Source organism: Rattus norvegicus, chromosome 8 (genome assembly GCF_021556685.1).
Source record: "Rattus norvegicus strain SHRSP/BbbUtx chromosome 8, alternate assembly SHRSP_T2T, whole genome shotgun sequence".
NCBI lineage: Eukaryota > Metazoa > Chordata > Mammalia > Rodentia > Muridae > Rattus > Rattus norvegicus.
In genome coordinates, this window is record NC_141541.1 from 63,563,122 (window position 1) to 63,576,885 (window position 13,764).

The 13,764-nt window shown below is 52.6% G+C and overlaps 1 protein-coding gene across 2 annotated transcripts in view; it reads left to right on the forward strand.

The window, feature by feature from the left end:
* Tmem266 (transmembrane protein 266) overlaps positions 1-5,973 on the forward strand; it is a 114,351-nt gene extending 108,378 nt beyond the window's left edge. Inside the window, exons 10-11 of one of the 2 annotated variants that reach the window (XM_087563355.1) lie at positions 3,657-3,719; positions 4,737-5,973. In XM_087563355.1, coding sequence (XP_087419481.1) covers positions 3,657-3,719; positions 4,737-5,329 — 656 coding nt within the window. In that variant the 3' untranslated portion in view covers positions 5,330-5,973. 2 annotated transcript variants of the gene reach the window in all.
* Positions 5,974-13,764: the final 7,791 nt, after the last annotated feature.

Here is a 13,764-nt window from a genome sequence, read left to right on the forward strand (position 1 = left end):
CAGCAGGTCCCAGTCAGACAATGCCCGACTGCCTTCTGTTTAGACTTGCTTCAGCACAAATCATTTTTAAAACCCAGGCTGCAAAGTTCCAGGCTTTGGGGCCTGCCAAGTTCACAGTGCCCCTGTATAGTCATTAATACTTCTCTCCCAAATTTATTAGTCTTGAAACTTGCCCATAACTTATGAAATACAGCTCCTGGTGGGAGTGCCCCAGATTTCCCCATATATCACCACTTTGGCGTCCCCCTTGCTGCACCAGTGTCCTGAGAAGCAGCCGCAGAGGTGTCTCTGGCCAGTCTGCCCTTGGCCTTCCCTCTGCCGAGCAGCAGGGAGCAGGAAGTTGAGCTGACTGCAGGGTTTATCCTTGGTGGCCCCAAGTGTGTGGGCCCTAAGCGCCTTGGAGCTTTGTTAGACCCAGAAAAGCCTCACAGACTGGCATCTGAAGTAGCCTGAATAAGTCTGGGATCCAGGTCTGGCCTTGATGGTCACGTAGCCTCCCTGAGCAGGGCTAGATTCATGGCCTGTACAGTCCCATAAGGCTCTGGGCTCAAGCTGCTGCTTTTGCCCTCCTGGCAGTTTGGGTGCTTTTTTAAAAAAAAGCCACTCAGTTAAATAGCTTGTCTGGTCACAGAGCCCCGGAAGCTCTTCCCTGAGAAAGCCTGGGGGTTCAGTCGTGTGCACTGCCCTCAGGCATGGCATGCAGCAGGTGCCCCCAGGATGTCAGCATCTTCTTAGCGAGTGCTGCTGCACTGTGGAGGGGTGGGAGAATGGGAGCAGGAATAGGGCATGGCCTCTTAGACTTTGAGGTGTGTGAGTCTCCTCAGGCACTCTCACTACCCAGCCCACATGGAGCTCAGCCGTTTCTATCTCCAGAAGGCCAGACCTGGCCAGCTCACCAGCCTTTCCTACCTCTGCCTTGACCAGCAGGTCTGGAGCCCTGCCCAAGGGAGTCCTCGCCTCCTCTGGAGCCAGCTTTGCCAGGATTGGTCAGGTTGAGTTTGCAAAGTGCTCACTCTGAGGGAGGAGCCTCCTGAGACTTGAGAGCTGCTGGGAGCACTGTGGGCCAAGGATTCGGGCACATGGCCTGTCCGTGGCTAGAGATTCAGTCCGTGGGGCTGTGTAGCTTCCCAGAAGCCTTGCATTTGTCACCCCCATTTATAGGCAAGGAAGCAGAAGCCCAGAGTGACTGAAAGATTTGCCTAACACTGCACACAAGTGCCCTGGAAGCTTATGTTTGCACCTTCTCTCTCCACAGGCAACCCTGTCAGGCTCAGTCCTCAGTGAGTTGCCTCCACAGACCCGTCCTTAAGGCTTCTTGGTACTAAATCAAAACAGACCTTTGCAGTGGGGGTGGGGGTTGGAAGATGGGGGTGTTATTGGTGGGAAATGGGCAGAGCCTTGGGAAACTGGCTGTGTGGTCAGGCATTCCTCTGCCCAGCCTCATGCCACTTCCGTGAGTAAGGTGTTAAGGGGAAGAGTAAGGACACAGGATGGACAGCAGAGAGCTGTTCCCATTGGCCCTGTGGCCTCCTGAGGGGGGATGGGAGGTTTGGAGGTCCTGCAGATCTGTGACCTGTCCAGACTTCCATTTTGCCACCTGACATATGTCAAACCCAAGTGCTGAGGGAACTGAATGCGCTTCCGGCTCTTAAAGACGCTATGTCCCCTGTGTGGATAGGGACAGAGGCTCAGCCCCAGGGTCCTGTTCTAGGGGAATGAGATCCAGGAGCCTGCATGAAGCATGTAGCATCAAGGTCAGCACCAGAGGAGCCTGGGTAGACCTCAGACACAGAAAGCCTTGTGCAGCATGGGTCTGGAGCAGTGGGCAAGCATACATCCTGGACAGGACTGCAGTAGCCATCAGGGATCAGGCTCGGTATCTGGTACATTCAGAAAGGGAGTGATCCCACTCATCAAATCTGTAGGCAAGTCAAAACCTGGAGATGAAGCCATGAGGTCCACCCATAAGACTCAGGGCCTTAGCAGAGGGTCAAAGCTCCCTTGACTGGTTAGTTACAGGCTTGATGAAAGCTGGGGTATTAAGGAAGCTGAGGAGGCACCTGTCAGTAGCCAGGATCTCTCCTGGGTTAGGGACCCATTCACCAAGGTGCAGGTGGAGAGTCAGGGAAGGGATCGTGAACTCTGCTTTGGACTTGAGTCACAGGGAGCTGGAGACCATCCAGGAGGTGTCCAGACCAGTCAGTGCTCCGGAGAGAGATCTTGGCTGAAGGCTCCCTGACTGAGCTTATTATCAACACCTGGGTAAAGATATGGCATCCTCAGATATGTAGGCGGCCGAGTGAGGACACGAGGCTCGGGCTCCTTGGTGGCTGAGATGTGGGATGGCTGGAGCAGCCTGCCCAGCAAGCTGCAACTCCAGGCTGCCATCACCCACCCCAGGTCTGGAACAGCGGTAGATAGCCTGGGTAGGGGCCACAGGAGTGCAGTGTACTGAAAGCCTGGCACTGGTCAGGCCTGCAGAGGAGAGCAGGAGATCTGCTGGCCAAGAGGTTGGCGTGAGTCAGCAAACAGAGTTGCTAAATACATTCGCAGGGGATAGGCCGCTCTGGGGAGGTGATTAGGACTAATAGTATGTTAGTCACAGCCTGGTCAGGCCAGTGCTAAGGGTTACAGTCACAATGGGTTCATCTCGGTTCATGTGCAGGGGAGTTGTCTCTGTAAATCCTTGTGCAGTTAGGCATTTATTTCCTGACAAGATAGAAAGCTCCTGCTCCCAGCCTTTCTCTGGGCTCCTGAGGCAGGAACTCCTTGCTCTAATACCCGGCAGAGAGCTAGGCTCTGAGTAGGTAGGAGGCATTGATTCCTCTCTGGGAGTGGCAGATGATCCGGATGCCTCTGGGACCGTCTGGTGTTTCAGGGCCTTCTAGTCATGTAGCCCAGGTATATTACAGTCTAAGAGCCTTGTAGGGACTCATGTAATAAATGAAAAAAAAAATGAAGTTTAGCAAGGGGACAAGACCTGATCAGATCTAGACCAATGCTAGCATCAGAAAAGAATGCCTGATTAAATGAACAGTCCCTGCTGCCTGACCCCAAGGCCCAGTGGCCCTGCATGGTTTGCTGGGAACAGTTACTTCTGCCTCCTAATGCAGTGGCAGAACTAGACTGCAATTATAGCAAAGGTTGTGGATGTCCACAGAGAATCTGTGCTAGCTAATGCAGGAGGCAGGAGCCAGGAGCCAGCCTGGGCCACACCCTCTCTGCTCAGCTTCAGTTCAGAACACACCTCTGACTGCAGGCATTTCAAGATCAAAGAGAGACCAAGAAAGCTTTTAAGATCCCTGTAACTACCACTCAGTCTCTGGATCTGAAGGTGGACTGGCTTCAGCAGTCAACTCAGGTATTTCTCAGAAGGTAGCCTCAAAAAGCATCAAGTCTGTCACCTGCAGACCTCAGCCGGCAGATAAGCTGAAGTGTGTGCTGGGGACTCTATACCCCGCCATAGGTATTCATTGAAGACCTTCTGTGCGTCTGGCTCCATTCTAAGAACCTGACCTGCCTGTTAGCTCTCTGTAATCTTCATAACTTAGGAGTGTAGCTTTTGCTATCCCCCTTTTACAGTGGCTCAGAGGGCAACTTAGCTAGAACGTGGTAGCACTCACCACATGCACCCTTCTCTGTCCTCATCTCTGTAGAAGCCATGGTGAAAGACGATATGAACAGCTACATCAGCCAATACTACAACGGGCCCAGCAGTGGTAAGTCTGGGTTGGGACTGTTTGCATGCACTATGCAGCTCCAGGATACTTGTGACCCCAGCTAACCCTAAACCCAAAGATAGGTACAGTCTGGCCTGGCAGGTTGCAAGGCCTACCATTATGAGTCTGTAGACTGTGATGGCAGAGCTCAGGGTTAAAACACACCTGGAGCTTTAATCCTCAGCATATGGGTTAGCCCTAGAGCATCAGATCTATAGCTGCCAAGGTCTTGGCAACCTGATCCATCTCTGACCATCAGAGTCGAGTGAGGAGCTCTACAGAGAGAAGGGTTTGTAGTCCAGAACTCAAATGATCTCCCATCCCATGCTCAGGTGGCCCCTGTGGAAAGCAAACTTATTCAGCATAACTGGCTAAAGAGGCAGCAAGCCTTGGGTAGTCCTGACATGTTTAATGCTTCCTTCTTACCCTTGAAATCCTTGAGAAGCCTAATGTGTTTTCTGGGGGGGGGGGGGGGGGGATTGATTTTTATACCCAGATCTTTTATCATATTGGTTTTCTGTGGCCAAGGTCTTAAACCTTGAGTTTGGATTTTACAGTCCTTGAAATTCTTGCACTCTCCACTACAGGCATAGAAAATATATGCTAACATGGATTTGTTTTTCTTCTCCACAATTTAACCTCCTAAGGCCACTTCTCTCTTTCTCCTTTCCCCCGGCCTCATCCAAACTATTGGTTCTCCAGCTCTGGCCCATCTTCTCAGTCTTCTCCTCATAACTTTGGGGGAGAGGCCTGTAGCTCTATAGCAGAGTACAGCTCCACCATCAGCCCCACTGCCTCTCAGAAAAGAGGGACTGTATGCTAACTGCCCTGAGGGTAGTCAATCTTCAGAAAATAGACTACTCAGGACTTGCACCCCCTACCCCCAACCAGCAAGCTCCAGTCCATTTAAAACTCCTAAGAGTGTGGCAAGGTGGATCACAGGGGCTCTCTGGCTAGCCAGCTGGTAAATTCCAGTCTCCAGGAGAAATTCTATCTCAAAAAAAATTTTTCTTGCAGACAGTGGAGCCCCAGAACCAGCAGTGTGTGTGGTCACTACAGCTGCCATAGACATCCACCAGCCCAATATCACCTCAGACCTCTTCTCAGTCGACCTGCCTCTGAAGCTCAGTGGCAACAGCACCTGTGCCAGCGCCACCTCAGAGACCACCTCCCACCCCACCTGTGGCTCAGTCACCAGGGCCCAGAGTGCCAGCAGCCAGACACTGGGTTCCTCCACAGACTGTAGCACCCCCCGAGAAGAGCTGTCCTCTAAACCCATATCTTCTCCCCTGCCACTGCTTCTGCCCCCTCAGCAGCTGGTGGCAGAGGCCACAGTCCAGGACCTGATGTCCTCTCTGTCAAAGGACCCCTGTCCATCCCATAAGGCCTTGGACCCAGCACCCCTGGCCCAGCCTACTCCAGTGGGCTCTGTCCAGACCAGCCCTGAGCTGGAACATAGGGTAAGTCTGTTCAACCAGAAGAACCAGGAGGCCCTCCCTGTTCTTCAGATCAAGCCTGTCATCCACTTGCAGCCCACAGCTGGGCTGGAGGAGAAGTTCAGATCTTTGGAATCCAAAGAGCCAAAGTTGCATACGGTTCCTGAGACCTAGAGAGCCTTCCAGCTTGTTGAGTGCGAAGAGGGGAGACAGCCATCTTGAAGCTCTTTCAGGACCCCAGAGGCCACCCAGGGCCATACACGGGGCTCAGGATCCCGGAACCTGATCTCCCTCAGGGTGCTGTCTGCCTCCAGGAGGTGACGCCAGGCAGAGGCCACATGCCTCAGACCTCAGTCAGAGTCCAGAGCTGGGGCTTCCTTTGCCCTACTCAGAAGAGGGTGGTGCTCCTGGCTGGGGTTTTGGGTTTTTGTTTTGTTTGTTGTTTTGTTTTGTTTTTAACCATTTTTATAAAAACCAGCCTATGGCCCAGCTTCAGCAGGGTAGAGTGTGGGGGCCAGCTCAGCCTCTTTTGTTGCCTTGGTTCCTGATGCCCACCCCGGATTCTCGGGGACAGCACTGTGAGCAGGGGCTGCCCAGCCTCACCCCAAGCCGTCTTTCCAGAAATGCTGGGGGAGCCGACACAACCACGAAGACCACATCTGAGCCTGTCTCACCCATCATTCTCTCATTCCAGCATGGACATTTCCAAGTCTTCACAGGCCATGAAGGGATGGATCTGGAGGCGGGAGGGGGATGGGAAGGGAGGGGCAGCCATTTTATGACCCTGGCTTTAATAATAAAAACCAGCTGCACTGAGACTTCTGGGTGGCAGAGGTTTTTGTTTGGCTGCCATTGTCTATAGTGGTTCAGGGTTCACCGGATGCACACTTATCTGGGCAGCTCTCTCTCCTCTCTGGCAGCCCCACGGCCTTTACAGAGCCTTGAGCCCATCCGTGTAGACCAGTGAGTGCTTGCCCCTGTCCTCTCTCTCCATCAGAGTGGAACCCACAGCTGTCCCCTTTCTTTGGCAACCCCTGAGCAGCTCTTGAACCCAGGGCTCCCACACCTGGGGCTCAAACTCAACGTGGTCCAGAGCCGAGTTCAACTCTTGCCATCTGCCCAACTACAGGCATGCACGAGATCACTGGCTTGCTGCCCATCTCGGGTCATTTTCCTGGATATCTGACCCCAACTCTCACGCTAGCCTTGGTGAGACCCATGTCTTCTAATGGGCTGGGCTGCAGCCGGCTCAGCCTGGCCCAGCTCTGGCTTTTCTTCTCTACTACATCCTCCCAGGGTGCTCTCGTTCCACCGCCCAAAATCATTCTGAGTTGTGTATGACCGTCAGGTTTCTCATGTGAATGGGTCGAGGGCAGGAAGGGATGGTTTGCTGTTTTAAGGGATCCTATCACTTCACATGACAAGATGAGAGTCACAGCCATTTGTGACGACGTAGCATACATCTTTCAAATCTTCCCTTCCCTCTTTATGGTGCTTGCCAGCCCTGGCTCTAATAGGCCGGTGTCCTCCAGCTCCTGGGGCCCGCTGAGTTATCTCAGGAGGGGGAGTAGTCTCCCTGTGTGATCAGAAGCTGCCCCTTTGCCTGCTTCTTAGGTTATAGGGCCCAAGTCCTGCCTAGAGGCTCAGAGCACAGAGCCACCCTGGAAAGGTGGCTGGGGGAGAAGGAATTGTTATGTGTAGGTGAAGGACACCCCTCGTTCGTGAGATCTGTAAGGGTGGTGCTGGAGGATTGCCAGGTTTGTTCCCTGGCATAGAAAAAGGAATGGACCACCGCAGAGGACAGAAGAGAAGCCTTGAGGGGGGGGGAAATCACAGCTTTATCCCCTAGGGCTGGAGTCTGCTAAATGGACACAGGCTTGGGTATTTTACAGGGCTCCAGGACCCTCCCCTTACCCCTATTTTAGATACCACTCTTAGACCCCTACAACCTACCCTCTTCTTACCCCACCACCACCAGCCCATCCTCCCCAAGCCTGAGATCACATGGCCCCACGCCCTCTCATCATTTCTCCTCGGTGATACCTTGTGGGAACAAGAAGCCACCATCTCATGGAGCCCACTGCTGCTTCCCTTACTCATCTATACCCATCTATAGCTCCTTTGTTCTCGCCTTCCAGAGACTGCGGTTGGGGGAGGGCCAATGGCGGCTCTAGTTGCTTCCGGCTGGGAGGGGGTGCAGTCTAGGGGCTGTCAATCCAAGGGAGGAGATTTTTATGAGATAAGACTCCTGGGGGCAGTTCAGGGGGTTTCAGGAAAATGACAGGCCGTGCATCTAGTGGTCCATCTGCAGGACCATCTATAGGAGCGGAAGGGCTGAAGGAGAGGAGAGGAGAATGTTAGACGCCATCACAGTACAACCCAGAGTGAGGCAACCATCCCCTAAAACATGTCCCACATAGTAGCGGTCAGTCCTAGGCTGGTCTCATGGGTGATGAACCCCAGATCTGCTTTCAGGTGCTTTCAGAGCTGTCAGGGTGGCTAGAGTCCCAGTCTGAGGTCCCTCCCAGATGGCCGAGAAAGAAGAAGTGATTTAACCATCGTTTGATTTTTAGTTTAAACAATAATGGACCTATATCTCTTGACTGTAGGTAGGCTCGAATTGAACCAAGATAGTGTCTGAAAATAATAGTCACAGGCCTTTGCTCTTTGACTGTTTCATGGTTCTTTCTCCGTGTCAGAGTCAGAGGGCCAGCCTGACTCAGAAAAGAGGTCTGGAAGACACTTTAAGACAAATATACTTGGATCTTGTCTTAGGGGAAATGTGATGAAACACGATGACCAAAACAACCTGGGGAGGACTTACGATTCTACATCACTGATGGTCATTGAAGGAAGTTAGACAGGAACAAAGACAGGCCAGGAATCTGGAAACAAAGCTGATGCAGAGGCCATGGAGGAGTGCTGCTTACTGGTTTGTTCAGCCTGCCTTCTTGTAGAACCCAGGACCACCTACCATGGCCTGGGCCCTTCCCCAATAATAACTAATTAAGAAAATGCTCTCCACCCAGATCTGATGGAGGCATTTTCTCAATTGAGGTTCCCTCCTTTCAAATAACTCTAGCTTGTGCTGAGTTGACAGAAATCTAGCCAGCACAAAAGTCTGAAGGAGAAGGGCTAAATTCAATCTCCAGCCCCAGCTTCTTGGCCCAAACAATAGCACATGACAATTTATACGCAAAGGGCATTTACTCCTCTAAAGAAGACTTGCTGCTGAGTCTGGTGAGGACTCTCCTTATGGCCTGTATGGATTGGTACAGATGAGTCTATCTCCTGTGTTGCACTGGGAAGAGGGACTGACAAGCTTTCCCTTTAGAAGCCTTACAATCTATAAGTTCACCAGTGAGCGGTGGTAAGCAGCCACAGCTGAGGGGAATCAAGACAACAGACCTGCCTTTAGCAGTGCCTAACCTGAGACCGTCCCTGGCTGGACTTGCTGTGGCCAACAGCTTGAAAGCCCTGTATCCACCATCAGCTCATGTGCACCTATGAATGGAGACAGACAGCTCGAAAAGCTCTGTTTTTCTTTATCTGCTACTGGGAAGCTCTGTGAATATAGGTGGGTCTGACTTCTCCTCCACCATATCCTACAAGAGAAATATCCCAGGAGATACTGGGACTGCGCCTCTTGACAAAAGAAAATCAGACTTTGGCTTATTTGTCTGAGATCTAATTCTGCCCAATGCTTAAAAAAGTAGCTGACTAGTGACTGTGGAGGGATCTTGGGACCAGTTTGTCCCATCTGCAGGGGGATGGAAGGAGAGACACAGACATCTTTGGTCTCAGGGTTGCTCGTTCTCTCCCCACACCCTCCAGTCCACCTGCCGGGCAAGCCCAGCCTGTCATCAGGAAGCAGTTAGCATGATTTAGTCTTCCCCGGGAGGGGCTGGATCAAGCAGTGGGATTTCTATACCGTGTTCATTCGTCTTCCCTGTGGCCATGTTGTCTCAGGCCCAGGACCACACAAGGGTCACTTTCTACGTGAACCACACAAGCTCCGAGAGGGAGCAGAAGCTCCACTGGGCACATGCTGTATAAGTGTTCCTCAGCTCCAGCCTCACACGATCCCCAAACTCAAGGTCTTACCTTTTAACTCACCCAAGGTAACAGCACTGGAAGGCAGAGGCCCAATCCTGTTGGTCCATTGCACACATGGCCAAAGGCACATCCAGGAGCCAAGAGTTATCTGCCTCATTCTGCAGCCCACCCACCTACCAAGCCTCTTAGTGCGAGGCATGTAGAGACCCCAGTGCCAGGCCTGCTAGCCCATTGTCAGTCCCAGCTGGCAGACAGAGTGGTCATCCCTCGCAGGTCTGCCTCTGCTCACCACACCCCTACGTGGTCTCTGTACTAGCAGGCTGGAGGCCTTTTAGAGAAACAACTCCTTATGCCACCTTTACACCTGTAACTGGGCCCCAAGTCTGATGCCATCCAAGTGAAACAGGGTCATTGGTTCTCTCAAGCAAGATTTCAAGACATGTGCTGGGCCTGCGTTTAGGCCAATGCTACTCTGGCCATTTTTCAACAGGAACTGGCCATTGGTATCCGTCTCCCCTAGCAGATTTGCAGAGAGGGTGGATCCGATGTCTAAGAGTCCCCTCTGTTGCTCTGGGGTGCTGTTTTGGGAATGCTTCCTTTATTAACAACACTTGGCCGAAACCATGAAGCACTTAAGAAACACAGGAACCTACAGCAGCCAATCAAGCTTCGTCCAGCAAGAAACGTCTTTGCTGCTCTCGTGCCACACTCATAGCTGTGGAGACTTTTCATCCTGTTGTTTACTCACCAAGGAGTTACACAGTGACTGATGGGTCCCACTAAAGGCCACCTTTATATTCTCTAGTTTTATGACAGGCCTGTGTTCAGATAAATCGGGTATCCTTTTCTTAAGGCCCATGGGTCAGAGAAATCCCAGTGGTTGGGGCACAGTGAAGGGGATCTGTCATCTCCTTTCCAGAGGATCCTCTGGAAGGTGGGTATGGGTGCCATGTCCTCCTCTTCATGTTCCGAATATCTGCTCTTACTGGTATAACTCTTCAATTTCCTGTACCTTAAAGAATTCCTAATCTTATACGATCCTTTATTCAAAAACGCCTCCGGAGTAAAGGTTCCAGTTGCCCCTTTCCTCAGGTCTAATCTGTAAGGGAGCATGGTGAGCACACAGAATGAACAATCTGCCCATACTCTAGAGACGGCTGAGTGCTCTTTCTCCTCAGTTTGTTTATGTCATAGCACCTAGAAATCGAAAAGAAGTGAATAAGGAAGCTGGAGTGCCCAGGGCATGATGGGACAGAAGCAAAAGCTGGCTGCAAAGAGCAAAGAATAGAACAGTAGGCAGAAGACAGCATCGAGACCCAGCAGAGCCCTCATCTCCAGCCTCCCACCCAAGCATGCTGGTCCTTCTCGGCTTCTAGCTGTTACGTGTACCTGGGGAACCGCCGCTGTAGTAGAGGGTCCTAGACACACAGTTTGTTAAGCCAGTTCTGTTAAGTACTACTGAGAGTAGACGGGTGAGCAAAACATGAGTAAGGGAAGCAACAGCCTTGCCCCTTCAGATAGGAGAGGCCTACGGCTGGAAGTCTGCTGAACAGGGCCCGGATCCCCCCTTTCCTCTGTGGGTCCTCTTTAGCTCTGTCCTCTGTCTCCAGGTTCCCCCTCACTTCTCCCAGTGTCTTCTGGGAACAGCCACTGCTCCCTCGGGAAGCCTGTTTGCGTCTTGTTCTACCTACATCCCTCTAACTGAACAAGAGTGTGACAAAGGTGTTAAAGGGCACCAAGCTGGCAAGTGCTGTGTGTGGCCAGGCCTGCCACAGGGAGGCTTTTCTGAAGAGTCTTGAAGGAAGTTGGTTGGCTCACCAGTCAGCACAGTGAAGCCTCTATTTCTGAGGCCTTTCCATATGTCAACAATCCTGTGAAGCTGGCTGAAGTCCAGATGTTCTTGGTCAGCACTAGTGGGAGGTACATTTGGCACAGAGCTCAGCACTGGTGTCCCCCAAGTCCAGAGCCCTCGGAGATGAGGTGTGGGGCTGTCGTTCCAGTTTTCTGAGTCTCGATGGGTGAGAAGGCACTATAGGCCCTGTCATTTGCGGGACAGGAGTCTATAAGGTCAGTAGCCAGTAACCTACCCACACAGGACTGAAACCAGCCACCTTCCTCAGCCAGCCGCCAGTCTACTGGACTCTTGTTCCTGGTCCTGCGCTTGTGCCGCTGATTAAGCAGATTATCCCCTAGGGCCTGAGCCAGGTGAGAACTGCAGATCTGCTGCCAGCCAGCACTCATTGCCAGCCAGCACCCACTGCCAGCCAATCAGCACCCATGGACAAACAACCAGCACCTACTGCCAGCCAGCACCCAGGGCCAGTCAGCACCCCCAGCCAGCACCCACTGCCAGCCAGCACCCACTGCCAGCCAGCACCCACTGTCAACCAGCACCCACTGCCAGCCAGCACCCACTGCCAGTCAGCACCCATGGCCAGCCAGCACCCACAGCCAGTCAGCACCCACGGCCAGGCAGCACCCACAGCCAGGCAGCACCCACTGCCAGCACCCACGGCCAGTCAGCACCCAGCACCCATCCCTGCTGTGAACCACGGGACAGTGACAGTAGAGGAAACCATTACAGGGTATTTTAAAAGAATAAGAACATCCCTTTTTAATGGAGTACTTTTGACACAACTGCAAATTCGAACCACTTCCAGAAAACATGAACCAGGGATTATGAATTGTTCCTCCCAGACCATCAGAACAAACGGAATGTCAGGTAGAGATGGTGACACAGCCTTGCAGCAGAGGTGCAACATATAAGGGAGGCAGAGACCTGCAAGAGCAGGGAGAATTCTTGTGTTAGAGAACAGAGCGCTGAGTAGCCAAGCTGTAGGGTGAGGGTGTCTGAGACGCGGGAATGTGTAGATAGCTGTCCTTGATATCACACGTGTACACAGGACACCAGATAGCATTACAGTTCCTTCTCGGGAGCCCTCTCAGGAGAGAGGGCCAGGGCCAGGCTTCCGTTACACCCTCATTAGAGAACAACCCCAAGGCAGATACTCCAGGCCTGTGGTAAAAGCTCTGGCTTTCATGGCTCCTCAGACTGCTATAGCCGGGGGGGCTTGTGAAGGTGGACCAGCACCCCTTAGAAGGTCCCCAGCCCAGAGAAGAGGCTCCCTGCCCATTAGTCCTTCAGAAAAGCCCACTCTGGGGTCCCAAGGGAGACTCCCACAGAAGGAGGGCAGCTTAGGTAGTGGTTGCTGCCTGCCACAGGAGTAAGAAGGTGATAACAAAAATGGCTACGATTATTTCCTAAGTGCTTTTGACAGTCTTGCACCCTTGTCATAGCTCTGCAAACTGGGCTTACTTCTCCTGCTTTGCAGGGGAGGAGACACAGGTACTGCAGGATGAGATAACCGGCCCCTGCTACAGACAGCTCACTAGTAAAGTGTAGTGGCAGGATTCAAACACAGGACTGTGGATGATGCCGTGTGGGAGGCGGGGAATCAAACCAGGCCCCATCAGGAAAGCCAAAGACATACAGAAGTCTAGACCGACCCTACCCTCCCAGTGCTCTGCTGCCTGCTATGCCCTAAAGGGCTGCTGTTCTTGCCTAGCCTCACCCTTAGAGCCTTGGGAACTTTGTGACCATCCTGACATGCTGAACCCAATAGTACGGAGAGCAAGGCTCGGAGCCAGCAGTGAGTGCCCAGCCTGCAGGAAGCCTGCAGCCCTGGCCAGAAGCCACCCAGGGCTGGGGACTGGAAGGCCGTCTCTGAGTGGCATGGCTGGTCACCCTCCTGAGCTCCCAGCAAGGATTCAAACCCAGAGCCTAATTTTTCAGGTCAAGGCATACAGCTAGGGATGGGGGAGGAGCACAGGCGTTCACAGATCACGTGTGGCCAGAGGCTGGTATAGGGTGTTTATTCCCTCCATAGTGTAGTGAGTCCCCGCTCACTCCAGGACTATCCTGGGTTAGTCAAGAGAGCAAGGCTCTTATCACTAAAGAGAGACCCTAGAGCTGGGGTCACTTTGCCTGGTTGCTGATAGGAGGTTCAAGCCCACGTTATGCTGAGCTCTTCCTATGATTCCTGTAGCTGCCGAACAAAGGCTCTCAGGACTCTGGTTATCTGAGAATACCTCAGGGCTAAAGTCAGCTCATCCCTGTCCACCCCAGCGCTAGGTGCTACTGTCCCTTACCGTGTGCAAGGCCTGGGTGTCTGGATTCCTAGACCAGCCCTGTTTCTGTCTTGCTTTGTGACTCCAAGAAAACCCTTGAGCTCCTCCCTCCCTAGCACGCGCGCGCGCGCACACACACACACACACACACACACACACACACACACACAAATAATAATGACTTCTATGTGCCCCACCCCCGAGGGTTGCTGGGATAGCTAATGACATAATGGAAGGGAAAGCCCTTTGAGAATGTTTCAAGGGAAACACAATCTGAAGGCTCCCTTATCAATAATAGATGCCCGGGGTGCATTTCTGCTAGCCAGCGCACGCTCAGCACTTCTGGGGCGGATGCCCAGGAGATGTTCCTTATCTCATTTGCTGCCACTGAGAGAGTGGGGAGCAGGGTGGTGGACTGACGGGTA